This window comes from Meriones unguiculatus, chromosome 6, assembly GCF_030254825.1.
Source record: "Meriones unguiculatus strain TT.TT164.6M chromosome 6, Bangor_MerUng_6.1, whole genome shotgun sequence".
NCBI lineage: Eukaryota > Metazoa > Chordata > Mammalia > Rodentia > Muridae > Meriones > Meriones unguiculatus.
The window spans coordinates 30,976,889-31,004,490 of NC_083354.1; the positions used below are offsets into that span (position 1 = coordinate 30,976,889).

Consider the following 27,602-nt stretch of genomic DNA (forward strand, 5'->3'; position numbering starts at 1 on the left):
GCATGAGAGATATGCTAGCTTACATGGAATGAAGAAAGAAATGTGGTTTTTATTTTCTGAGCGCAGAAATTTTTCCCATGCAGCCCTGGCTGGTCTTAAACTTCCTTCACGGCTGAGAATGATCTCGAATTCTGGTCCTCACCTGTCCATCTCCTGAGTGCTGGGATCCCGAGCCATCGTGGCTGCTTTTCTGCACTGCTGGAGAGCAATCCCGTATTATGCAAGCCTTCTGCCTCACTGAGTGACATCCCCTGCTCAAGAACTAATCATAATACAGATTTAGTGCATTCTAGCACCGAGAAAGGGCCAGGTGTGTGCGCAATCCCAACATCTGGGAGACAGAGGCAGAGGGATGAGTTTGAGTCTAGCCTGATGACAGCAAGATCCTGTTTCAAAATAACGAAGTTTTCTGTGCTTCAAAGTTAGACTGTATAGCTCAAGTTTTACTAGCTGGTGTTCACCTTGCACACACTGAGTCTGAACCTTGGCCCAGTGTGATCTACATGGCCACACTGAAGTCAGCACAGCCGGTAAAATCCAATTGTTGCTTCCTTACTTCCTTTATAGTAACCAAGATTTCTTCCCTGTATTTTATGTGGCTTTTATTAAAACACAATGAATCACAAGGCTCCAATATTTAAATATATAGTATATATATAAACAGAAACATCCTTCTCCAAAGCTAGCCACTGTTAACAAACTCAAGTATACATTTCTCTTCCAAAAACTGTGTATACATATCTATGAGCATATGTGTGTTAAGCCTAACTTTAAGAAACTTCACACTCTTCTGTATGCATGCACACATTTCCATGTCCCTGCATATACACATGGAATATTCTGCATTTTTCTGGTTTTCAAAATTGCTGTTTTAGAAAATTTCCATACAGCCACTTACAGACCTGGCTCATTTGTAAGGCTATGTAATAGTCCAGTGCGTGGCTGCTGTTGATGCAGACGTGAGCTTGGTCCCCAGCTGGCTACTGGCTTAGAAGGTCATGCAGGGACTGGACGTGGGGCCTAGGCTGGCAGGCACAGGGCTCTGCAGGGCTAAGGGATGAGAGCCAGCCAGAGCTCCGCCGGAGCACTCTGCTTCCTGGTTGGCCAGTGATGGGATATGAACAAGCAGCTTGCCACCCCTGCTGCCCACTGTCCCTGTGCCCACTGCAAAGCCGAAATGAAGGAAGTCCTCCTCCTCCCAGCTGCTGCTGGGCCGCATTTTGTCCCAGCCACAGGGAGATTAACACATGCTTGTGCTATAGTTGAAGCACCACCCTTGGTCCCAGACTTGTGAGATCATGGTGCTTAGAGGCTTCCGCTCTTAAGTGGGCCTATGACCCATTCAGACTGCATCTCTGTCCACAGAGAAACGGACTCGCATGACTTCACAGGGCTACCCGCATGCGTGCCGCTTCTGTGCTCCCCGTCAGTGAGATGCCGCCTTTATCAACACTCTGCTTCTGCTGTTGGCTCCCACATCAGTCTCCCTTCTCCTCCAGGGCTCCTTTTTCCTGTGCTTGGTTCAAGACTATGCTGGGACCTGGCATGGCTGCTTAATCAAAGGTGCATGTTGATAAAGATATTTCCAAAGAGCTCTGGCTCTGTGAAAAGAGCCACCGTGAAGATAACAGGACCATTTCAAGCCCTGCGTGGGCGTGAGCGAAGCTGTGAGTGCTGGCCACAAAGCTGGCCAGTACAGAGCAGCCACCCTCAGAACCACAGCGTGTACTGGACACTCACCGGATCACAGGCCCATCACCATCCCAACACACTGACCCATGCCAAAGACCCAAGAAAGCACACAGCTGTCCCACAGGTGCTGGCATGTCAAGTTTATTCTGTAAAATAAGGCAAAGGTACAAATAACTTAGCAAAGACCAAATATAGTTAAGAGACCTTTTACAAGAAAAGATATTTAGCAACAACCGTATTCTCAAGAATTCTTGGATTTAAACTCCACTGCTTCAGCCCTTACAAAATCACATACACCAAGGAAAATTTAATTTTTAAGAGCCTCATGGCATGTTTCCAGTAAAGCAAAGCAAGTCAGTAGGAAAGTCAGTTTCACTTGACACTTGGGTGGATCTGTCTCCGTCAGCTAGCACAGACGGAGGCTGCTGAGTGTCCAACAGGGCTGCCCGATTCTTTTAACACTCTCAAGTTTGAATTCGGCCATCCAAATTCAGTTTCTTTGCACTAGCTGCAAAGAAAAAGCTATTCTTATTCTAACGGTGGAAAAAGCAGGCACTCCTGGCCTCGTGTTGGCTTCTTCTACATAACCTAGTTCGTGTATGCGGCAGACAGGGTCTCTGGGGGCGCTTGTCCTGCTCCAGCAGGACCCACACGTCCTCCTACAGGCAAGGATGCTGAAAACACAATAGTCCATCTTTCTGGCATTTAATTGACTGTGACATAATTTTATATTTTCCAAAAAATTTCCTAATTAACTACTAAAAATGTAGTAGCCCAAATCATCAAGCCATGATTTGTACTGGTCTAGGTCTAGTTTGTATTTGTGTAATCTGCTTTTCTCCCGGACAAACAATGTTGGTAACAATCCTCTCTGTTCTCTGGGGCGGGGGTGGGGGGGTCTCAGCAGGCAGCTACCACATGGAGTTTTCTTGTAGCTTCAATTTCCCCCTCATTTTAAAAATGTCAGAAAGTTATAAACTCAACGGTGGTTTCTGCCAAGTGGCTCAGACAACATTATAGAAATTTTTATAATCTTACTTCAAGTATAGAAATGATTAGATTAACATAATAGTAAATAAAAATAAACACAAGTTCTAGCTCATTTCTGGTGCTATGAGACGTCACAGCACCTGCTTTAAATGCAGTGGTAGAGGCAACCCAGTCTAAGCACCACGGAAGTCGGCTGTGGAGGAGGACACAGTGTGCCTTGGTTTACCGCGAGGAGCCCTGGCCAGTCACCAAGCCCTGGTTCCCGGAGAAGGAGGAAGGGGGCAGGCTCTGGGCCAGGCGTCTCAGTGCTTGAATTACTGAGTCCACGGTGTTCCCACAGAGCCCTGCATCACACCCAGAAGGTTCGAGAAACTGGTGCTGTAAGCTGGACGCTCCCACAGAACACGGTGAACACAGCTTTGCAGCCTCACACACGAAACAGGAAAACCAGAAGAGTGACTGCTGGTGACTGACTCCCGCCTTTTCAACCAAAACTTCTCCTTTCACTCCACTTCAAAGTGAAATAGTCTAAACTTCATTTCAGAAATGAAGTATTCTAAACTGATTTTCTTTTTTTACATAAAAATACTTGGGTTAACTAAGTTGGTTGTTAGAGATGGTAAATACACCCGAAGACAATAAAGTGCACCTGCACATCATTTGACATAACAGACCCAGGAGCCGCTTAAACTGGCATATAAGCCTCAATACGAAAAGCACCTAATTAGGTAAAACAAGAAAACCCTTAGCTGAAAAGCCACAATTTTTCAGTACATCATAAGGACAAATAACCTTTATTTAAGGCTACTATCAATTGGGAGACTTTATAGCTCAGCTCTGTGTAGGAGAAAGGAAACCACTCTTCCGGAAGGCACTGCCTGGCTTAACTGACGAGACTCCCTAAGTGCAGCGTCAGGAGGCGCCTGGCTCCCGGCCGCACCTCTCCTCTTCCTGAGGCTGTGGCGCACTGCTCAGAGTGGAGCCTGCCGCGGCGCTCCCACCTCTGCTCAGTCCACGGTGCGGCAGATCTCCTTGACCTTCTGGTTGAACTCTTCGGGCTGATCTGCGTACACATAGTGGCCTGCCCCGAGGATAGCCTGCAAGGAAGAGCCACGCCTGTGAGTGAGGCAAGCAGCTAGGCAGCAGCTCCAGAACCAAAGCTGCACTGCACCAAAGAGACACGTGCGACACAGCCGGAAACCACCGAGATCTCGGTCAAAAAGCCGAGTCCACCGGGCAAAAACCAACAGAGTACACTCTCAGCTGTGCGCTAACGCAGGAGCCAGTGCAAAACTGTGCCCTGTGCCGGGAGGTGAGTGTGAGCAGCGTGACACTGGGCCACTCCCTCAGTGTCTCCAGAGAGACTGCGAGGGCCCTCGGAAAGGTGGCCCACTGCTGGGACACGGAGTGTCAAGGCTCACACCCGCCCACAGCCCCGATGAATGGCTGAGGGGAGTCCAGACCGGGAAGCCAGGGAGGCCACACTCACTATTGTCTTCACGTAGGACTTGGGCCGCAGGGACTGGATGCTGCTGCCAGAGTTGCCGTCTATGCAGGAGCGGGCGCCGAAGATGACGGTCACGGGAATGTCCGGGTGCAGGCCGCCGATCCGCAGCAGCATGGGCCGCTTCGCCCACCCGTAGGGAATCGTCATGTTTTTGAAAGCAGTCTCGCCACTGTGGAGACAGGGAGAAACACACTGAGATGCGGGCCACAGCACACTCATTCTCAGCCTGCCCGGCATGAGGAACATATTAAAACTTTTGACCAACTTACGAGATAACGTACAGGGGAAATCCAGCATTACTGTCATTAGGTAAATGGCTGCAGAAATAACGCAATAATTCAGAGTTTTCTTCCCGTTCAAATAAGAAGTGGAGCTGGGAGGAATGGATGCTCTGAGGAAGCCCCGAGGAGCTGCTGAACAAATCCAGGAAGACAGGAGCTCTGAGCGAGCAGCCGGACAGCCACAAAGCACCAGGCTCTGTGCCCACAGCCTAGGCTCCTCGACCCCGCTGAGAAGCCTCCCTGCTCTAACCCACTGCGGCTGCAGCTTCGTCTGCCCAGGGAGGCTGTGGCCTGTGGCCATGCCTAGGTCTGCGTCTGCTGAGGTAGTGTGCAGCGCACCACTGTGCCATCCCTGGCCTACTACACCAGACCGTCAATACCAGGACTGTGTACGCAGCCCACAGCTGCCGAGGCAGAGCCTTCACCTGAGCTCAGGGGTCACCGTGCTCGTATCCCGGGCTGCCTTCAAACTCCTGAACCACTGCTGACACACCGCAAACCACAGATCTGACCCCCTCCTGAGGCTCCTCCTAGAACTCAGGCCTGGCCCTCCGGCTTTCTACTGCTACCTTGCGCCTGGTACCTATGAGGCCAATTTAGAAACCATACGTTTGCTCCCCTTGACTTTCCTGGCTGCCTGCCCTTGTTTGAGTGCTCTCTCTCTCTCTCTGGTCCTGAAGGTCACGAGCAGAATGCTGCCTCGCTCTCCCTGCTGCAGCCCTCACCACTGAAGCTGTTTCTCACACAGATGTGCAGACGCCAGGAGCTGCTCAGTAAGGAGGGCCGTAACTGCCAAGAGAACTGAAAACTGCAGCACAGCCTTTTCACACACACGAGTGTGCAAAGACGCCCTGTATGCAGACCACTTCCTGTGTTTAGCTGGCACTCCCTTTGTTGTGAAGCCTTCACACTCAGGTTGGGAAATAAGCCTAAAGGAAAATTCTTTTATCTTTCAACTAGACTCCCTCTTTGAGATCCCCAAACCTAGCCATCCTCAGATTAGACACAGACATTCAGGGGAAGAAACTGTATCTTATTTACCATGCCATTCAGAAAACACAATGTTTACACATGGGCACTTTATGAATGGACAGAGAATTTGTAGTAGAAATATGTCTTTTTAATGTATTTACCAATAAACTCATAGTTACAAAAAGAAAACTTTGAAGCACAAACAGTAAATTTAACCCCACAGTTTTGTAGACACAGCTGGGCAGCTGCACATATGAACTCATGACAGTTGTAGCAGCTCACAAGACCTGCACAAGCTCACACAAGACAAATCCCAATACAGAGAGGGGAGGCGCCTGAAGCCCTGCCTCTGTCTGGGGAGCCAGGGGTAACCGACAGCTCCCAGGAAAGGGAGACCCGCGCGTCTCTAAGCGTGGTCACTGGCTGACCGGCCGCCTCCTAGAGAGGGCCACACACCCGGAATATGAGCAGCACCCACCGTGCTTGATGGGTTAACTGAATAAGTAGGGAGGAGGGACAGTCACGGGAGGAGCTGGGGAGAGGTGACCGTGAGGAGCCTCACCTTGGGGTCTGGACATTGCAGTGGTAGATGTACTCTGTCACGGTGTCGTCTTCAAACATAGACGAGTACTTCCGTTTGAAATCGGGCCTTAAACGCTGTACTAGACTCAACCCTGTTTGACAGAAATAAAAACACACATCTTGTAAGTCATAACTTAATAAGAAATAGTGTTTGCTTATACAGCAAGTGCTATATGCACATACATCCACATGTCTCAAACAAGAACTGCAGGCTGGAAGCTGCGAAGGCCCTGAGGACAGGTGAAGTGAGGACCGAGGGTTCTCGCCCTGGGCTTGCAGCTGGGCTTCAGAAGCTCTAGCTACCACAACATCCCAGAGCTTGTTTTGTAGAATAGATGCTAAGTGCGGTCAGTGAACAGAGCAGCCTAACACAGCCATCTTGGTGGCGTGTACTCTTCTCCTTCCGGGACAACGCGCTAACAATGTTAGGGTCCAAGCAGGCACACTAGGATATTTACATTTTTCCTCTGCGATAGAATAAATATAAAATAGACCCAGAACTTCTGTTTAGGGACTCAGATATTCCCTCCGGCTCACACGGATGGGACAAGGCATCAAGGACAACAGGAGGAGGAGAAGATGTGTCTTGTAGGCACAGTTGTTTCTTCTAGGGCCCCAGACCTAGGCCAGGCGAGTGGTGCACACCTTCGCTGCTGCCACTCAGAGACAGGTGGATCTGGTGACTCTGAGGTCAGCCTGGTCTACACTCTGGGTTGCAGGCCAGCTAGGGCTACACAGTGAGACCCCGTCTCAAGCTGAGAATCACCATCACCAGAGGCACAGAAACAAACGCCAACACCACTAAGGAAGCTCCTACAAAGTGCTAGAGCCACACACACCAAGCTGCTCGTTAGGGAACTAATAAGAGGCCTCAAGGTTGAAGCCATTTATCAAACATTCAGGTATTTACTGCTGAAAACAACTTGTACAAGTTGTAGGGGCGGCGGCCTGGACCGTCATCTCCTGAGCCAACAGGGAAGGAAGCTCCTGCGGCAACCTGCTGAGACACTGCAGCTGACAGTCTAAACACTCAGAATAAACAAACCCTCAGGGCAAGTAATCAGGAGTCCCAAAACATCCATGCCAAGGGTGCTTTCACCTCTGTCAGCTGGCACAAGGGAAGAGAGAAGAAATCTGAGTGTGGAGCGCCAGTCAGCCCCACAGTCACTCCCTCAGCTTTGCGACCGTCTCCTCAGCTCTCACCAGGAGCTGCACTCTCAGAGGTCAGAAGATGTCGGCACGCTTCGCTCCTGCCCGTATTGGACACTGCATTCGCTTGGATTTTAGGGTGCCCAGCATCTCCCTCTGTCTGTCTTGATAATCACTGTAATGTTTTATACTATAAAGCGCCTCTGAAGGAAAGTGATTGGCTTCATCTTGTTATTCAGCCTGACACCTACTAAGGCCTGTCAGGGAAAATGAGCTCTGATTTGTTTATGACCCTGACTAGCAGTGGTGATCAGAAAACCCAGATGGTCCCTGTTTGTGATGCTTCAACTTAGGACTGCAGAGAGGCAATAGGTGTTCGTGCAGATCCTATTTTGAATGTTGACGGTTTCCTGGCCCAACATGTGGCCGTGATCTTCTTGAGCGGCTGTGCACTGTCCTGCTGTTCTGTAGCTGACGATGGCTCTAATGGGTGCAGCCCTCTTGCGGCCCAGTGAGGAGCATGCACCCCTCTGCTGTGTATGGACACTCTTCTTTCCCAGGATGTGAACACTCACCAAAGGGCCCCGCGATCCTGAGGCCAGCCAAGGGGTTAAAGGGAGTCAGGGCTGCCCCCAGGGCTCTGATCCAAACTGGAATTGGCCTCTCTTGATCAGCAAGATCTGGTCGCTCAGGGAAACCCCATGGCTCTACTAGGATGAGGTGACTGACCCTGTTGAGGGAAAACAGATTTAGGTCATTTGGCAAATGTGCTCTTGAAGTGTAAATTGCTAACAGTGGACTGAACCTTTTAAAGAGAAGACAAATTTTTAATCAGGCCAAACCCTGCTTTTGCTATATCAAATTCACACTGAAAAGATCTGAGGGGTTTATGGTAAAGAGAAGACTTTGCTTATATGTAAACTTGGGTAGCTAAAGACATACTGAAGTAGAATATAGAACTATTTCCTGACAGGACAAGACAAAGGAGAGGAGGAAAGCAAGGAAGAGGAGAGGATTCTCTGCAGATGACTCCAGCACTGTCCACTCAGAAGAACCCGCTGCCTCTCAAGACTGACGCTGCTCAAAGGACGAGACATGACCACCACCCTCATGAAATGGCCACAAACACCAGCAGCAGTTAATCTGTGAGACAATAACTGTAACCCTTTAAGGCAAGTTAGGATCCCCGCAAACATGACAAAACTATAACCTGTTGTAAGAACGCATGTTTTGGTTTGGGAGTCTGGGCTATGGCGAAAGGAGGGTGTCTATTTCCTCCACCCATGCTGTCATGACATGCCAGCCACACGTTCTTCCAAATCCATTCCCAAAAGTTCTTTACCAGCCAACGTCTTTAGTCCAACTTCAGACAAATAGTTGTTACACCAGTAAGAGGTGTAATTCTGTCTTATAAAACTTATCCTGATTAGGAAGACTCAGAACTGTACATTGCATCCAGGTAATAATTACCAGGCATAATCTCTTATATTCATCATAAAGATTGTGATTATGCACCACCCCACCCCTGACGAAAAGCATTTGACTGTGACGACGGCAGTCACCCAGTGCCAGGCGAACGTCCAGAGTGAATGACAGTTGCAGTGAGATCACGGCAAATCACTGAAAACTGTCCACATGGTTTCATTCCTCCCATGGAAATCTGCCTTATTATCTGCCAGCACATGTAAGGATGAGAAACAATTTGGTATTTTTTTCTAAGCACACAGCTTCACACACAGTCCCAGAGCAGTGCTCGGGACCGCTCATCAGCAGGAGGGAGCTGACACACAGCGGACACACCAGCTGCAGTGCTGCTCCTGAGGAACAAGGCCGAGCCTACTCCCACTCTCGGATGCTCACAGAGGCCACCAACCCACTGTGCAGGCTTCCGTGCTCCAGCTCCACAGCAACAGAACAGGAGACGTGAGCTCACCAACCCTCAGCCAGTGCAAACACCGTCTTCCAGGTCGCACAGCTCTGAGACTGTTGGTGCGGTAGAACTATGGGTTTGGAGGGAGTTTATGTTGCAGGATGGTGGAGCACACTTGGTGTTTTCAAGCCTAAACAATTTTAATATGTTTTTAATGGTATATGAGAAAAAAATCGGAAATACACTTTTTTCCTGAAAACAAAATGGCAGGCTCCTCTAAATTCAGAGAGTGGGAAAGACAGGCCAGAGGTAGGAGTGCTGGAATGGCCACATTACTGAAAAGAATGAACATTCGCGGAAAGAAGCAGCTATATTCACTACTGAGATATCCTAAACAAAGAAATGAACTCTGGATTTAAATATCCCACTACACCTGATGGGCAAGTCTCACCTGGCTCCAGGAAGGGAACTGTTGCTTTTGCTTGTCTTAATTAATTTTCAAAATATTATACCTCTGGAAAACGCCAGCTCATTACGCTGTGCAAAGTACATGAACGAGGGTGAGGAATCTTTTTGTTTGTTTCTGGAAAGTAGTAAACTGGCCCAGGGTCGTTCAAGCCTGCCTTCAGGACCCAGAGTGGCAAGGCGGCAGATGCTCGGTAAGCCTGCGTTCTGGTTTTGGGCCTCAGCAACAATAACCAAATGTTCAACAGAAGCATCTTAGTCAGGTACGTGCAGCAGTCCCCAGAGGGCACCGACCATACTGCTGCTTGTTAGGATAAAATTCCAAAAGTCATTACAAGGTTTACTTTCAATCAAATGTTCTATTTTGAATTGAAAAATACAACAAGCATGAGCACTGTTTTAGAACATGTATGTATGATATCTACATATATATTTTATAACACTTGTAGCAAAAAAGTTTGAGAACAAATTTTCAAAGCCTCCAACATGAGACATGCAGCTAGACAGCATCCACTTTAGCTGCATGTAAAAGCCTCCTGAGATGCCCTCCTTGCCCTCACCGCGAGCCTCCTGAACGCAGCCCACGCACAGCACTTGGTACTCCATGGCAAGCGTCCGGGAAGCACAGCTGTCACGGCGAGTCTGTCTGCAGGGGCCTCACTGAGGAATTTTAGTTTTAGCTTTTTTCTTTTGGAGACACTGTGTAGCCTGGGCCAGCTTCGGCTCTGTGGTGCTCCTCCTGCCCTTCGGCCTCCTGGGAGCTAAGGTTACGCACACGGCCCCACCGGGACAGGCCTGGCAGCTCACTTGTAGGCAGGAACGGGTCTGAGAAGACAGCAGAGCTGAGCCATCCCATCAGACATCTTCCCCAAGAACTAGCAATTCAGCCACAGGGTGACAGAGCCAGCGGGGCAGGAGTAAACGGACAGCCATGAGCTGTAAAACAAAAGGGTCTTCTCCATGGCGGTCAGTGTGGCGTGCCCAGCGCACACAGCGCTCACTCCTTCAAGGGCAAAGCAATGTGTCCTCCCCACAGTGACGTGCCGGGAAGAGACAGCGCTCTATTAAACGAGCAGGTGACTACATCCACTTGACTTTTATAAGAGGCAGCCAGCTGCCAGCTAGAATACAGCCCGAACAATCAACCCCAGAACTAAACAGCACCAGGAACTGTACAGGGCCTCCCTGATACAAGGAAAGAACCAGGAAGATGGCCAGGAAGAGCGTCAGTCCCTAAGGAGGAGCCTCCCCCAACTGCAGGCAGCCCGGTGCTTCCTGTTAGCCCACAGCACTGGGAGAAGGGAGGACCCGAACCCAGCGGCGCTCCTCCAGCTCCAGGCGAAGGGCATCAGTTGGGACTGACTTCTGGGTGCACAACAGAAGCTGTGCATAGATATGATTCTCCAGCTCACGGGAGACACCAAGTGCCCAGCTCCAACCATGACGAGGCTTCCCCACGACAGGTACACTGTCCTTATCATGACCAGGATATGTGGAAACCCAGTTATTTTGAAATTCACCTGTGTTTAACAAATTTTATGAGTTCAAAAGCATGAGTTAACAGATACAATTAAGCCAGCATGGTAGTACATACCTTTGATCACAGGAGACAGAGCTGACAGATCTCTTTGAGTTCAAGACCAGCTTGGTTGATGCAGCCAGCTCCAGGACTCAAAACCAAATTCAACCCAAATAACATAACTCGAGTTAGGAAAAAAAAAGACCAGAAGGATATACTCTTGAGTATCCGACACTGTGGAGTGGGAAGAGGAATTTAGACAGTGGGCAGTCAACACATCCTCACATCCACTCAGGACACTCAGAGCCACGGTGCTCTGGCTTTACTTCCACACTAGGCACAAACTCATAACAAAATATCTGAAATGGGGTCCACCTCATGAGGGATCAGCTGTTGCTCTTCTCTCCCACAGATGGGTTTTAAACATTCACCGAGTTCTTCAGAGCATTCCACTACTGCAAATGAAAATTTCACCAACTAATTTAATTTCTAACGAGCAGCAGCTGGAAGGAGTTAAGAGTTTAAATGCAGAGGCTGGTGGCCACGGTCTACTCCACAGCCTCACCCAGAGACGCCACGGCACACGGTGACAGCGGGCTAAACAACACTCCGCTGTCCTGCCTGTGTCTCTTCTCTTTCCCACAAGCACCACTGAGCTCTCACTAAGAGTCAGATGCAAGCAAAGACTAGCCTTAAAATGCCCACTACTATGAGTAGGGTGCAATCAAAGACTAGCCTTAAAATGCCCACTAAGAAAAGAAAGTTTTGTTTTGTTTTGTTTTGTTTAGCGAACAGGTCTTTTTGTTGACAAGACCGGCACTGTGAAGCACATAAGAAACTTTGAATTCACCAGAAAACTCTGGTACAAAGGCTGAAGTTTGCACACCAAATCTGTGGAGAAAAGGAGCTGCAGCAGAGACAAAACACAGCACACTGAACGGAGTTGCCCAGTGCTATGCAGACCACAGGCCTGCACCGGGCAACAGGGTGGCCTCCTGGTAAGTTTGGACACTCTGAAAATGACCATGACATGCCTCACCCACAACCATCACCCACAACCCATGATCTCACCAATAGGAAAATCCACCAGCCAACACAAAAACACCAATATCCATGTCTTCTGTACAAAGAAGGCCCAACACAGAGCTAACTTTTATTTTCTTTGGACCTAAGCGTGACCTTCACTAGAACAGTCATATCATAGCAAACAGTACAAAGAGTAGACAGATTCTCAAGCGAAACACCCACTAATTAGTGAACTGAAAACAGCTCTGGCTGCACGCGGTGGGATAAGTCTACAATCCCAGCTTTCGAGGAGGAAAAGGCATGAGGCTCAAGTTCGAGGTGAGCATGGGCTACATAGTAAGTTAGAAGTGAGATCCTGTCTCAGAAACAATCATCTCTTTAAAGGCCTGTAATGCAGGAGTTTGGAGAACGATATGGTCAGAAACCACAGAAGGTGCACTCTGGAGGAAACGCAAGGTCAGAGCGTACATGACTTGCTCAATCACAGAGGTCTTGCCTGCTTCCCATTATAACTTGCTATAATTTAGTGGAAAGCCTGGAAAAGCCTGCTGCATACAAAGGTTTAATTACAATAGTAAAAATACGCAATAAGACCACGGTATTTCTGCTGGTGGCCTAAAGTCAGACATTAGGCCTTTAATCTCAGCAATAGGGACACAGGGGCAAGGCAGACCTCTGATAACTGGAGGCCATCATGGTCTACACAGTGAGTCCCAGGATGGTCAGAGCAGCTCAGTGAGACTGTCTCAAAAAGCTTACACATTAGATCTGGTATAATCGTGAGGAACAGGTATTATGTCCTTTGTCAAACTTATCAACATACAGTACATGTAAGAAGAGAATCTGATTTCATTCTGTTCGCTATCAGACTGGCTGCCAGCTGTGGTCATCTGTGTCAGGTGTGGTCAGGCTCCGAGTAACTGCCAAGAGCGGGAAGGGAGACTATACTTGGCTGCCCCTCCTCTCCGGCCGACACTTACCTCGCCGGGTACTTCAGGGAGTAGGCCGCAGCCAGGAACCCTCCCAGGTTGTGTCCGAGCAGGATCATTTCGTCCAGCCCGAGAGCACATCTCCACTCTTCGATGGATTCCACAAACTGATTCTCCACTTCTTCTGCGTCGCCGTTAAACCTAGGTCTACTACTTCTTCCAAAGCCCAAGAGGTCAAAGGCATAGACAGGCCTGTCGGTGCTGAGATCTTCAAAGTTCAGGGCCCAAAGTCCAAGACCTCCTCCAAACCCATGGAGGAGGACAAGCGGCGTCTTACTAGAAATGTTGTGCGAGAACATCAGTGTCCATATTCTGTTTCCATTAGATATGCGAACAGGCTCTTTCTTGTAAGTGCAGGGGACACCTGGTGAAAACAGAGAGCACACCGCTCAGTTTCACCGCCTCAGAGAGCACACCGCTCAGTTTCACCGCCTGAGCACTCTTACAGCAGACATTTATTTATCAGCCCCTAAGGGAGTATACACCTGCCTGAAGTCAGCAAATCTAAATGACCATGCTTTGTAGCCACGTGGGAAGACTTGCCTTAGACAAGCCTCGATATCTGTGGTCAAAGTCTTTGGCAAGTCATGTGACCTGCTGACTTCCTTCTACTCTAGCACGTTGTATTACCGCCTAGAACTGGAGAAGAGCTTAGTGGCCACTGAAGCCATTACTGCACAGTCTCTGGCTTTGCAGGTAAACAAAAGAATAGCATCGCGACTTTGCAGAGCACTTGACAAAGGAGCATTTGAGACTGAAGTCACACGTGAGAAAGTCGTGGACAGTCATCAGACGGTGGGGAAGGGTTGCTCACGGCACTAAACACACACCTGTAAGTTACAGCATCTCAGCGCTTAGCAGAGAAGAGAGACCACCTCATGGCCAGGCCACCTAAGTTCAAGCAATCAGCCAGAAAATAAAAATCACAGTTTTGTAGATCAAAACCCTTGTGTTCAAAATGCCATAAAACTTAATACTCTAATCCCCTCAAATTGACCAAAGATAAAACTAAAGCTGATTTACATGAAATTATCAACTGAATAGCTACACTCTAAGGAATGTCCTTAATTATCTGTGCATTCTCATGTGCAACAGACGAATTCGAGGAGCCACATGTTTCTTCCCTTTAGTCAAAGAACCACCCTTAGGTTTTGTACGCATCGTGGCAACAGAGAGAAAGGCAGCATTCATTTGGACTTTTAATACATGTCCTGCCCTTAACTGGAAAGAATTTCCCCACTTAGAAAAGGAACTGATCCAGGACTTGCAACAAGCCACATCTCCTCAGCTTTTCAACCAGGCCTGAGAAGTCCATAAAAACAATGTGTAACACGCAGCAGAACGCTTTCTGGACGTTCGGCCTGTGCTCTTGCCTGCCACAGCAGCGCCAGCTCCCAGTCAGACGTCAGCACACATGCTGGGCAGCCAGCAGCTTTAATAAATCTCCTACCAGAAGCTTTTCATCTTGGTAAACCACAGTGAAAATTCTGCTAGTTTTATAGAGAGCGATAGTATCCAGGAACACAGAATAGAAATTCATTTTTGTGTCAAAATCCACACAAGTGGGCTAAGTCCTCATTCCTAAGAATGTACCCGGTCACTGGCTCCGGAATTACCAAAGGTACAAACAAGAAGGTTCACAGGTGGCACAGACCCCCACACACAGGTGTGGACGGACACCAGCAGAAACATCAAATAGTCCCAGGAAGCCCTCCTTTACCCCCTCCTGGTGATTCCATCACTAGAAAACACTGTAAAGGCCAGAAGTTTGGACCAATTTCAGTACTCCTAAGAAAAACAACAGGCCGCCACGCCAACATGGATGCCGAGAATGGCACAGTCAAAGGGAACGCAGAGGAGCAGCAGGGAAGGGAGGCTGAGCAAGGCAGCGTGCCCGAGAGCTGGCCCGGCCAGCAGCAGGTCTGGGCCAGCTTACTGGTCTCCTCTGGATCCTGGTCGGCTAAGACTGAACACTAGGAATCTTCTCTCACGTCCACAGTCCGGGCGTACGGCAGGGTCTTTAACACTAGTTTTACAGCTTTATCTGCGTTCATTTAAAAAGATTTTATTTAGTTGCATACATTGCGAGTCTGTGCATCTGAGTGTGTGCGCACACGCGTGCGTGCATGAGTGCATGTGTGTACCTGAGTACCGTTGTCCTTGGAGGCCAGAGGTCCGTGGAGCTGAAGCTACAGGTGGTTGAGTGCCAAAACTAAGCCCCTGCCCTCGGCAAAAACATACTCGCTCTTAAGCGAGCCAGCCCTCCAGTCCCCGGTCTGCCTTCTTACTGCTTGGTGAGTGTCACAGTTTGTTTTACAAGACGAGTACGCAAAAGTGACTCTAAGACTCCGGCCCAGTAGAGAGTCTGCACTCATGAAAACGCCCTAAATATGTTTCTGGCAAGTAATCAAGGTTTTTACAAGTGTACTATTTTAACATGGATGGTTTATTATTGTCCAATAAATTAACGTTAAGTTTTTTGAATACAATTTTAATTCTGGTAATAAAAACTAATAACTATGATCTATAAACAAAGCTCTCTGGGATCTATGACTTTAAGAGTTTAACAGGGATCCAAGACTCCAAAACGATCACCGCCCCTCCCCTGCTGTGCCACACCTGACAGAGAAGAGCAAGAAGGCTCTTCTGCCACCCTGCCACCGGCTGACAGTTTCAGGGCAGTGCGATGCAGCCGGCCATTTTAGTAACCAATTCAAGAAACTTACAAGAGGAAAACCTTACATTTTAACATTTTCTCTTCAGCTTCTTTAAGGTGTGATGTAGACGTGGGACACCAGGTAGGAAGCCACCCTGTTAGCCATCCTGACCTAAAACACCAAAAACAAAATGCAAACAGGTGAGGTCATGCTCTTCTCAGCTCTCAGCAACTACACCCTGAAGAGCTTTGGCAGAGCCCCCCCCCCCCCCATGTGAGGAAAACTCGAGCTGCACAAGTGAATGGGACTGGGGGCCTGCAGGCACCAACAGTCCTGCCTTATCCTCAAGACGTCAGAGTCCAGACACCTACAGAAAGGCCAAGAGTAAAGGAGAAAGGAAGAGAGGGAGGGAGGAAGGGAGGGAGAAAAAGAGGGAGGGAGAAAAAGAGGGAGGGAGGAAGGGAGAAAAAGAGGAAGAGAGGGAAGGAGGGAGGGAGGAGGAGAGGGAAGGAAGGAGGAGAGGGGAGGAAGGAGGAGAGGGAAGGAAGGAGGAGAGGGAAGGAAGGAGGAGAGGGAAGGAAGGAGGAGAGGGAAGGAAGAAGGGAAGGAGGAAGGGAGGGAGGAAGAGAGGGAGGAAGGAGGAGAGGGAAGGAAGGAGGAGAGGGAAGGAAGGAGGAGAGGGAAGGAAGGAGGAGAGGGAAGGAAGAAGGGAAGGAGGAAGGGAGGGAGGAAGAGAGGGAGGGAGAGAGGAAGGGAGGGAGGGAGGAAGGGAGGGAGGGAGGAAAGGAGGGAGAGAGGAAGGGAGGAAAGAAGGGAGGAAGGGAGTAAGAGAGGAAGAGAGGAAGGGAGGGAGGGAGGGAGGGAGGGAGGGAGGAAGGGAGGGAGGGAGAGAGGAAGGAAGAGAGGAAAGAAGGGAGGAAGGGAGGAAGAGAGGAAGAGAGGGAGGAAAGGAAGGGGGAACAAAGGGAAGGCAGTCTCTTAACAGGATAGAAGTGAAAAAAAAAAAAAAAAAAGCTAAAGACTATGAATGAATAGGTTCTCCTCTCCTGAACAGCAGGCTTACAACGAGAGAAAAACTTCTATTAAAAATTCTCATTTATAAAAACAGAAAAGAAAGACAGTTCAGACATCCTGAAAACGCTGCCAGGCTGTGTGCAGCCTGACTAACTGGATAACTGCTCAGGGACAGAACATTTTTGAGCCAACACACAGCAGATAAGAACAGTGCGGGTCCTGTCTGAACACAGCGACAGCAAGAGAACAGGGAAAGAGGCAACAGTTGAGGGAAGGTGTGGAGAGGCCACAGCTAACGCTGGCTGGGAGCCAGCTACGAGGTGGGTGAGCCTGCAGCCTCAGGCCTGTCAGGAGCCCAAACCTTCCTGTAGCAATCTGATACAACACAGAGCTCAGTAGTCATCTGCAGCTGGCACGGGTTCAGCAATGGTAGTGAGGCATTCCCCATGAAAGAAGTGTGAGTTGAAAAGGTGATCAATTCCACATGAAAGGTAAGGGCCTGAACCAAAGCCCTGGCAAGAGTGACAGACACATGAAGATTTAGCCAAAGATTACTGAACCCTGAATCAGGCTGTGGTGGAAGCTGTAGTCGAGATCCTCGGGTGGGGCTCAGAGCACCAGTACACACAAGCAGGGACCAGCACCGCTCGTGGTGACTAGTCTAGCATGCTGGAGGCGCTGGGTGTGGCTGCCTGTACCGCGACAGAATAAATCAAAAAACAAAATCGGCGTGAGTACAGAACCAGGCTAAGTTTGGGAAGGGATGAGTCAGCCTCTGGCTTTTTCCAAACATCACAGGCTCTCCCTACACTTCCTTCTCCTGTAAAATGTGTTTATGTACAAGAGGTTCTCAGTAACTCAGGTCTGATGAATGGCTAGGTCACTAACAACTTAGGGTAGTCTTAGTCCAATTAGGCCCAGGTCACAGATGTGATGCTGAAGCTCAGCTCACAGCAGGATAAAGGATATACAGCTAGTATATCCTTTGAATTCAGCTCTGAAAGAGCACCAGATCCTTGTTGTCCACAGAATTACAGCCCTCAAAATGCCCGAGACACATTTCCTGCACACTCCTCCATCCTCTGTCCTCCATCCTCCGACCTGCACACTCCTCCATCCTCTGTCCTCCATCCTCTGTCCTGCACACTCCTCCATCCTCTGTCCTGCACACTCCTCCATCTTGTCCTCCCATCCTCTGTCCTGCACTCTCCTCCATCCTCTGTCCTGCACACTCCTCCATCCTCTGTCCTGCACACTCCTCCATCCTCTGTCCTGCACACTCCTCCATCCTCTGTCCTACACACTCCTCCACCCTCTGTCCTGCACACTCCTCCATCCTCTGTCCTGCACACTCCTCCATCCTCTGTCCTGCACACTCCTCCATCCTCCGACCTGCACACTCCTCCATCCTCTGTCCTGCATACTCCTCCATCCTCTGTCCTGCACACTCCTCCATCCTCCGACCTGCACACTCCTCCATCCTCTGTCCTGCATACTCCTCCATCCTCTGTCCTGCACACTCCTCCATCCTCCGACCTGCACACTCCTCCATCCTCTGTCCTCCATCCTCTGTCCTGCACACTCCTCCATCCTCTGTCCTGCACACTCCTCCATCCTCTGTCCTCCATCCTCTGTCCTGCACACTCCTCCATCCTCTGTCCTCCATCCTCTGTCCTGCATACTCCTCCATCTGGTCAGGTTTTCATAGCCGTGTAGACAAGGCCCTGCGTGAAAATGTCAGTTTCACACTTGTGTGTTGACAAGACAAGACAGGAAGACCCATGGACACCCCTCAGGTGCGACACTGAGCAACTGCTGAGGTGTAAACCTAAGAAGACGTCAGCTCCGGTCCACACCTGAGTATGCAAGTCTACCTGCAGAGCAACTAGGGAAAGGTAAGGCTTCAGCAACCTGCTTTTTAATTTATTAACAATTTTTATTTTATTATTATTTTTGTTTGTTTTTTGAGACAGGATTTCTCTATGTAGCCTTGGCTGTCCTGCACACACTCTGTAGACCAGGCTGGCCTTGAACCCACAGAGATCACCTGCCTCTGTTTCATGAGTGCTGGGATTACAGATGTGCACCACCACACCTAATTTTTTTTTAATTTCCAAAAAGAAGGTAATATGGTTTTGCTCATTGTTAAATTATTCTTCTGTCCTTGACCAGGCTTCATATCTCTACTTGATCATAAAATTATGAGCAGGAAGTTACTTACACCTGAATCTCATCACTTACTTTCCTAGACAAATATCCTTCAGGTCCTAACACAGTTCTTCACTAGAAACAAACAGAGATCACTAAAAGAAAACTGAATTAAAGGGAACTTTAATCGACTATTTCTCCAAATGACATACACAAGTTGGGAGCAAGAAAGCACACATGCAGTATTTGGTTCAATCATAAAAAATAAACGTTTAGACTGAAACGTTTCTTTGTACAGGGGATCAGAATTTTAAAAGTTATGAAACAGACTAACACAGGCACAGGCCCTCTGCTGATTCACTGCCTTCCAAAGCAAACTTTTCTCTTGCAAGGCAGGTTCTCAGGTTCCTACCTTATATTGCTAAACAACTGAAATGGCCTTGAATTTGTGATTCACTTGCCTTCTACCTCCCAGGTATGGAATTGCAGATATGAACCGCCATATCTGGCCCACAAAAACAACCTTTAAAGGTTAGAATTATCTATGAATTTCTGCCTCCTAATGACCAGTTCAATTTACTGTTTGTAAACCTAGTAGGCTACATTAAAAACTAAGGGGCACTAAATCTCTCTGTATTTTCACAGCCACCTTTCCATCAATGTAGGGCCATCTTTACAATGCCTTTTTCTAAGGCATGTTAAACTAGAACAAAGCCCACGTTTTCAATCCTAACAGCACTGTGAAGACAACATCTCCCCTAGGCTTAGCAGAATTCCCGTCCAGGTTTGCGTTAATCAGATTACTGGCAGGTGGTGTATAGACTCTAATTCTGTCTGTTAGAGAAGGTACACACCCACCAGCCCCAAGGAACACCTCTAGAGGGAAGCAACCGTCTGTCTGCCCTTCAAGCCTTTGTTCAGGAGTCCTCATTCCTTCCTTGCTTCCTCTGTTATTCGCTGGCCAACCCTGTCTCTGTCTACAGGGTAACTCAACCACATCTCCAAGGAGACTGCCTTTCCACTGTGTCTCTGCAGCCATTCAGCTGCCTGGCATTCCCTGGCTTAGCATATGGAGACTAAACCTAAGCCCATCAGACTCAGAGCCATTCTTCCCAGGTCACAGATTCAAGGTCCAGATGTAGAGCAGTGAGCAGAGATAGCTGTCTCCACACAGTTTGGAAAATAGAGAAGTGATGACCTATTTAAGCAATAATCAATAAGCACTATTAGCCATAGCCAAGGCCCGATTTCAGAAGAAAAGGAAGTATCAATACAAAGAAAAGCCATTCACTGCAAAGACTGTAACTTTCCCAAAGTAAACATGTACAACACCAGGAAGGCTTGCCAGTGTGTGCCAAAAGGTTCCTATAAAACCCTGTGACCTGGGCACTGACCTTGTTGGTAAGGGAGAAGATACAAACCCTGTAGCCTCTAATTTAAAAAAGAAAATACTTAAAAGATCCTTGATCTAGCTTTATAACTACTGAAGCAGAAACAAAGAAAAAAAAATAGTAAGGAAAGTTTTAAAGTCCACACTAAGTGACAGCTCTTAGGAAAGCCAGGAAGTTGTGACTAATGTATTTTTAAAAAGACTCATACTCCAACCAAGTACCATGCATGGAGATAACCTAGAACCCCTGCACAGATGTAGCCCATGGCAGTTCAGTGGCCAAGTGGGTTCCACAGTAATGGGAAGAGGGACTGCCTCTGACATGAACTGATTGGCCTGCTCTCTGATCACCTCACCCTGGTGGGGGAGCAGCCTTACCAGGCTACAGAGGAAGACAAGGCAGCCACTCCTGCTGAGATCTGATAGACTAGGATCAGAAGGAAGGGGAGGAGGACCTCCCCTAACAGTGAACTTGGGGAGGGGCATGCATGAAGAAGGGGGAGGGAAGGTGGGATTGGGAAGGGAGGAGGGAAGGGTTTATGGGGGGATACAAAGTGAATAAAGTGTAATTAATAAATATTAAAATAAAAAATATGTTAAAAAGTCTGATTTTAAGTATCCTGCATTTCCCCTAATAAACTTTCCACCTAATTTTTTTTTTTTTTTTGGTAACACTAACAATGTATTCATTCCTCATGCCACAAACACTTAAATTCCTGGTAATTCCTGTTTTGTTCCCTGAGACGATTTATCTATAGTGTTACTAAACCTGAATTGCACAATCTATAAATATTGTGAAATAGTGAAAGAGGTTTCAAAGTATCCTGAAGAAAATATACAGAACTCTGGCCAATTTCCACATACTCGTTTGGCCACATATTGTAACATTTGTAATTAGGTTATAAGTAGACAGGATCCATTATGTTACAGTTCTGCTTAAGACGTCTCCATCCCACAACTGACATGATCAATATTATCACTACTGTTCTTTGTAAAATCTAAGCACAGAATCATATCTTGTTTGTGTAATAAATAGACAAGTAAGAGGTAACTTATGTATCCTCTAAAATTCTTCACTAAAGAAATTTAAAACTTCCAAATTGGAACTGCAAATTTAAATACAATTTAAAGGCCTTCTTTCTTGGAAACAGAATTTTTTAAATCCTATTCTTGTGAAAGAGGAGTAAAGGGAACATGTCACATATCCGTACAACTGAAATGATGAACACACATTTTTAAATGCACGATACTTAAAGGATTCAAGCTACGGCTGGCCACTCCATCCACGGCAGCACATGCCCCATCATAAACCTGTGTTAGTTTAGAATCTTCTAGAAGCTGAGCGTATGACGGAGGCAGCGCTCAAAGGCTGAAGCAGAAAGATGGAGATTTTGAGACTAGTCTAGGCTCTCCAGAATATCCCCTCCTACGAAACCGAGAGCTTACACACAAGCAGACACACAACACACACATGTGTCCTATCCAAGACGCTGCCTACCTTCCCTCATGGTAAACAGCCCCTGAGGAGAAGAGTCAGACCCACTCGAGGCACACGTGAGCACGCGCACTCTGCTCACTGGTCAGAGCAACATTAAGTCAGTTCCAGATAGACAGAGCGAACAGCAAAACTGAAAGTCCCGGGTCTCAAACCTAATAAACATTTTTGACAAAATTATCCTTACACGTTCTTTAAAACTCACAATGGGGATAAATTGTAACTATAAATTTAACAATTAGTCAAGGCTATTTTTAAAGCAGCATGTTTCAGATGAGGTGCTAAGCCAGTGTGGTCACACCTCTGAGCCCTGCTGCGATTAGGCCCACCCCTGACCTTTGGTATTTGCCACAGGACCCACATCTACGTTTGCTGGTCTGTGGTTGGCATCCTGGAGTGCCCGAACAGAGGGGCATGGGTTGCTTCATCTAAGGTCAAGAAATAGACCCGTTTCCAATAACCCAGGAAACGGTAAATGTGTGATTCGAATTGTTGTCCTACTCAAATTAAACATTTCTGGAGCTCTTATGAAAACAAGCCATATACCTAAAGTATGAATAAATGCTTGGTTTGTAAGCTGTGCTCATGCCAGCATGTGTTTATAATAGTTAAAGGCTTAATAAGAAAGTACTGAAATTACTATTTATAAAGTCCTTTGGACTCTGCCCAACACTTGGGTAAGACAAAAGCCTTGTTCTCAGCCAATGAAATAAATATACACAGGAGTATATTTTAAATAGTATTTAAGTGACATAAAGACTTTAGAGCTGGCTGTGGTGGCACATGCCTGCAATCCTGGTGTCTGGGAAGCAGAGGCAGAAAATCCAAAAGTTCAAGGCCACAAGCTTGTCTTTAAAAAAATTAAATAACTACTATGGAGGCTGAGGAGATGGCTCGCTGGGAAAAAGGCCTCACTGTGTAAGCATGAGGACCTGAGTTCTGATCCCACGTGAGGAAACATGGCCCTGCATGCCTGTAACTCCAACACTGGGAACAGATTCCTGGAGCTAGGCTAACCAAAACAGCAAGATTTGGGTTTAGTGAGAGACTGTGTGTCTCAGGAATAAGGCAGAGTGGCAGACGAAGGCACCGATGTCCTTCCTCACCTGGCTTCCACATGCACACATGTGCACACATCACACAAACATACAAATACTATGACATTAGAAACAGAAACAATCTATTTTGGATTATAGAAAACAAAGTGAAACAAACCATGAAGAATGGCAGGGAAGCAATGGATGTGCTTAGGAAGCATGAAAAATATGGCTTTCCAGAGTTAAGAGTCAGGCACATGGAAAGGAAATAAAACTCCAAAGCTAAATGAAAACCACATGGATTCCAAATGGCTTTGCAGTGAGAGCGAGGACACACCCTAGCTGTTCTAAAGCCGCTGTGAGGGAAGAAGCGCGCTCCTCTTCCAAAGAGAGACCAAGGAACTGAGGAATGCTTGGTGTGCGTTGCTAAGCTTGCGAAAGTCCAAAGTATAGGAAGGTTTTGAACTAGGCAGCTCCGATAACAGTGGGACAAGAAAGGGCAGGTTGTTCGACTCTCGGGGGATTTGGTAAGTAATTTGTTAGCCAGTGACAAGAAAAGGAAGAGATTTGATGGACAGAAGCCAGCTATAAAAGTGCAGATAACCAGAAGAAGGCAACTGTCTTGGGACTTAGGAGCGGAGGGGAAGAGCAGTGCACTTCATGCTCTTACAGGAAGGAGGACACAGCCAAAGTCTAGACATGTTAACACTGCAAAACCACAAGCACCGGCAAACACAAACAGCACACTTACACCTCAGTAAGAAGAGAATGAGGTCTGTCCTCCACAGACAAGACAGTTCAAGAACTCTTCATAAGTTAAAAAAAAAAAAAAAAGATGACTTATAAAGTCTCAGGGAATGTATGAACAGATGTATGTATGTAGGAAGTAGTTAAAGGAATAGAAATTAATGAAACCAACCTCTGGTCTTGTTAAGAGAGCTAAGAAACAAAATGTTAGAGTTAGCTGTCTAATAAGAGTTTCACACAGCACTGAACCCTGAAAAGGCCTCAGGAGGGGTGGGTGCAGCTCAAGCCAGACAGTGTGCACGAGTGTGAAGTTAGTGTGTGTATGAGAAAGACCCAAGCCAGCTAAGCGCTGGCATGGGCACTGGGATTGGCACTGAAGAATTTGGAGGCCAGGATTACAGAGCAGTAGCAGCAGGAAGGAATGGTCAGATCTTAACAACTCTTTAGGAGGTGAGACGGAGCCCACTCTCCAATCTCCAAACTCTACAGAGACTTTAACATATACCCAGCAGGACGCTGGCCAATCGACTGAGGCAGCAAGGGAGGAATCCCTGGTATTTCATAGTGTTTGATGACTTCCAGGGTACTGAATACTCCCACAATGGCTGGCGCTACAAAAGTCCTGAGGATTCGGCAGTTGTCTGCCAGCACAGATGCCTCCAGTGTGCCCTGCAATGCACCTATCTTATGGTCCACTCTGCAATGGCACAGTTCTGTGATGGCTTTCCCCCAAACTCTAGCAGTGCATAATTCTCAGGGACATCATTACAGCAATTCAGCGAAATCTACCCTATTCTCATTGCATTTGGCTTTCTCAACTACATTGCAACTGAAATGATAGGATTTTGAAAGTTTCCCAGTACACTTGTCTTCACAAGGAGCCATTGAGAATTACATGCTCCAAAATGCTGTGAGATGACTTCCTTATAACTGCTTATTTATTAATGTCATCTGTATTAAAAAGTTTCAAAGAAATGAGTTATTTTGCTCATAGTTCTGGAGATAGAAAATAGAGGGGTTACTGCTAGTGCCAAGACTTTTCCTAGTAAAATCCCAGGGTGGCACAGGGAGCTGAGAACAGTTTGCACATATACTGACCTCTCCCCCTCTTCTCATTAACCGCAAGGACTCAACCACAGGTCCCTGCGTGCTGACTATTTTATCCGAGTCACTTCCCAAAGCCTCGCTCCTACGAACTATCCTAAGAGCAAAGCTCCACTCAAGTCCTCTCAGTGAGGATTACATTTCCACATGTGAAGCCTCTTAGGACAGTGAGATCATAGCCAAATTACAGCAGAAAACCACCTCCAAGAACGTGACTCAGAGCAGCAGGCAAACATCCCGTGAGTCCCAATCCAGGCGAGAAGCAGCAGGAGTACGAGGAAAATGCCTTAAAGGCAGACACCTGAAGGAGTAGGTTCCAATGAGCTGTACTGCTCCGTGGAGGCAGTTCCAAAGGAGAATGGGAGTGGCCAGACCTAGCGCACAGGGTGGACAGAGCACTGCCCTGAGCACCCTGGAGGGGCACCCAGCGGGGACTTAGCCTTCTCTGTGCTTGCTTGGTACAGTGCAGAAGGCCATCTCCGTAGCACATGTGTCCTGCCAAGAATACCAGGCAGGTCTTCCTCTGTCTAGGGACCGCGGCTGCTCTTGCCCTCAATGACCTCCAGCCATCACCAAGCCCGGAGTCGCTCTCACTGCAGTGTTCTGGATTTCCTAGCCTCACAATAGCAAGACTGCGAGGGTCCACATGGCAGTAGTGAGCGCCAGAAAACGTCCTGACAGATTTCATAGGAACACAAGCTGCCAGTTCCTAGCTGTACCTCACGACACTGTTTTCTATCAATGCAACTAGGAAGTTCAACAACAAAACAGAGCCCCGCTCTTCAACGTCACCTGAATTAAACGAGGAGAATGTAGTTTCCAATATCCCTCCCCTCACGTCTTTCCAAAACGCTTGCTTTCATACTACCATACTCTTTCCTGTAATATCTTTCCTATCAAATGTCTCCACTATCTGAAGTAGAACTGTCAAAATAGTTAACTTATAAGGGAGAGATATACAGTCCCGCCCACACAAAATCGTAGCCTTTTGAGAACGAGGCAGTAACTTTCCCAGTAACTTAATTTTCCACCAATTATTATTCTACTCACAAGGGCATAGCTCAAAGACAGAAAAGAGTAAGTTAAAATGAGTCTGTCAAAAGGCCTCACACCTGTGACTCCACCACCGGGCGGCTGAGGCAAAAGGATCGGATCTTTGCAGATTTGAAGCTAGCCTGGTCTACACAGATTTCCAGGCCAGGCACGGCTACACAGAGAGATCCTGGTTTCAAAACAAGCAAACCAAACCAAACTTCAGGGCTCCCGGCTAGGCACCTGCCCTTCAACGTCCACAAAGTTTGCTGCCTGGAAGCCTCGCGCCAACTTCTCCAGTGGAGCAGCGTGCTGGTCCCGGGGGCGCACGGGGACCGGGGAGGTGGGACGCGAGCTCCGGGCGCGGAGGGACGCCCGTCCGCCCGCCGGCGGATGCCAGCTGATGCCAGCCTCCCCGCGGGGCCTGCGGAAGCCAAGCCCTCCCCGGCCCGCGTCGCCCGGGGGCCTGTGTCGCCCGGCGGCCGGTGACGCGGAGCGGGGTGGCCTGGCCCTCCAGCCGCCCGCTCCGCCCGCCCCGCCGGAGCGTCCCCCGTCCGCGCCATCCTCACCCTCCGCCGGCGTCCGCCGCGTCCACCTCCTCCTCCGCCGCCATCGCCTTCATCGGCGCCGCCGCGCAGGCGCACGAGCACGCCCCGGAGCCGGCAGACCGGCCGACTGGGCGGCCCCGGGCCGCGGCCGCCCTTAAGACCGCGCCGCCTGCGCATGCGTCGTCCTCCCGCTCGGACGATTCGAGGGCGCGGCCGCGCCACCGCCGGCCTCCCCACCGCGCATGCGCGCCCGCTCCCGCGCGGAGCCCCGGGCACTGGACGGAAGGTCAGCCCCGCGCCGCGGAAGCGCAGGTAGTCGTTCCTCGGAATAAAGACCATTCATGCGTCATGCCTGCGGGATGCACGGCCTGGGCCGGGCGCTGGGCGAGCGGGCGGAGCCCGGGGGGCCGCGACACGTGCCGTGCCGGTGTCCCCGCCGGCCACCGGGGGAGGGCGCCTCGCCGGAGCCTTCAGTCCCGCTTCAGTGTCAGTGGGCACTGCTCTGACGCGACCGCTGCTCACCCGCTCGAGACACATGGGGGGCTGAGAACCTACGTGTGCGTTCTTAGAATTACACGCGCCACCAGCAGCAGCATGGTCTCTAGAGAACACACACACAGAGAGGCCGAGAGCGAGAGAATGCATTCTGAAATGATGGATGGCTCGTAAAAATACTCTCAAGAACCGGCCATGGTGGTACACACCCTTCCTGACAGCGCTCAGGAGGCAGAGGCGGGCCCATCTCTGTGAGTTGGACCAGCCTGGTCTACCTAGGGGGTTCCAGGCCAGCCAGAGCTACACGACAAAGCCTTGTCTTTAAAATAAATAAATGTAAGGGGCAGCTAGAGAGGAGGCTCAGGGTTAACAGTGCGTCCCGCCCTTGAAGAGGAGGATGGGTTGGTGGTGGTGGGTTTTGCTTGTTGGCACCCATGTGGGGGACAACCACTGCTTGTAACTCAAGTTCCAGGGGATCGGAGCGCCTTAATGCGTACGGTGCACATACAGGCAAGAAGGCACACACATGTAAACCTAAACCATCCCCCCACACGGGATTCTGATTTTTTTTTCTGGCCAAGGGAGGTAAGCAAATGTGTGAAAGTGATACAGCAGAGCTCAGTACAGGCAAATAGAAGTCAGCAGCTAGCAAGCCAGCCCAAGGCTGCGTCTTAAAAATAGAATTCAGAACCATGACACTCACTGTGATTAAACAAATAGAGCTCCCTGGTGTTGCACAAGAGATGTTTCCCTTGGCCAGAGGCGGCCCCTCAGCTCAGAAGAAAGTGGTGTGAAGTAACTTAGCTCTTTGTAATCTTGACAAGCTGTGAGCAGCTGGGCCGTTAGCTCAATGGGCCTCCTATGAATAGGTTCATTTCCCGTTACCTCCCCTC

General features: G+C 48.6%; 1 protein-coding gene across 2 annotated transcripts; it reads right to left on the minus strand.

The window, feature by feature from the left end:
- Positions 1 to 1,817: 1,817 nt before the first annotated feature.
- On the minus strand, positions 1,818 to 26,443 carry Abhd5 (abhydrolase domain containing 5, lysophosphatidic acid acyltransferase). 2 transcript variants are annotated; one of them, XM_021626734.2, is made up of 7 exons: positions 26,236 to 26,443; positions 15,785 to 15,870; positions 13,034 to 13,406; positions 7,749 to 7,903; positions 6,005 to 6,116; positions 4,172 to 4,358; positions 1,818 to 3,779 (listed from the first exon to the last, which is right to left on the minus strand). In XM_021626734.2, the coding sequence occupies exons 1-7, from the start codon at positions 26,286 to 26,288 to the stop codon at positions 3,690 to 3,692; spliced, it is 1,056 nt and encodes a 351-aa protein (XP_021482409.1). In that variant the 5' UTR covers positions 26,289 to 26,443; the 3' UTR covers positions 1,818 to 3,689. The 2 variants fall into 2 exon arrangements, with proteins under 2 accessions (XP_021482409.1, XP_021482411.1); XM_021626736.2 differs by lacking the exon at positions 15,785 to 15,870 and having other exon boundaries at positions 26,236 to 26,372.
- Positions 26,444 to 27,602: the final 1,159 nt, after the last annotated feature.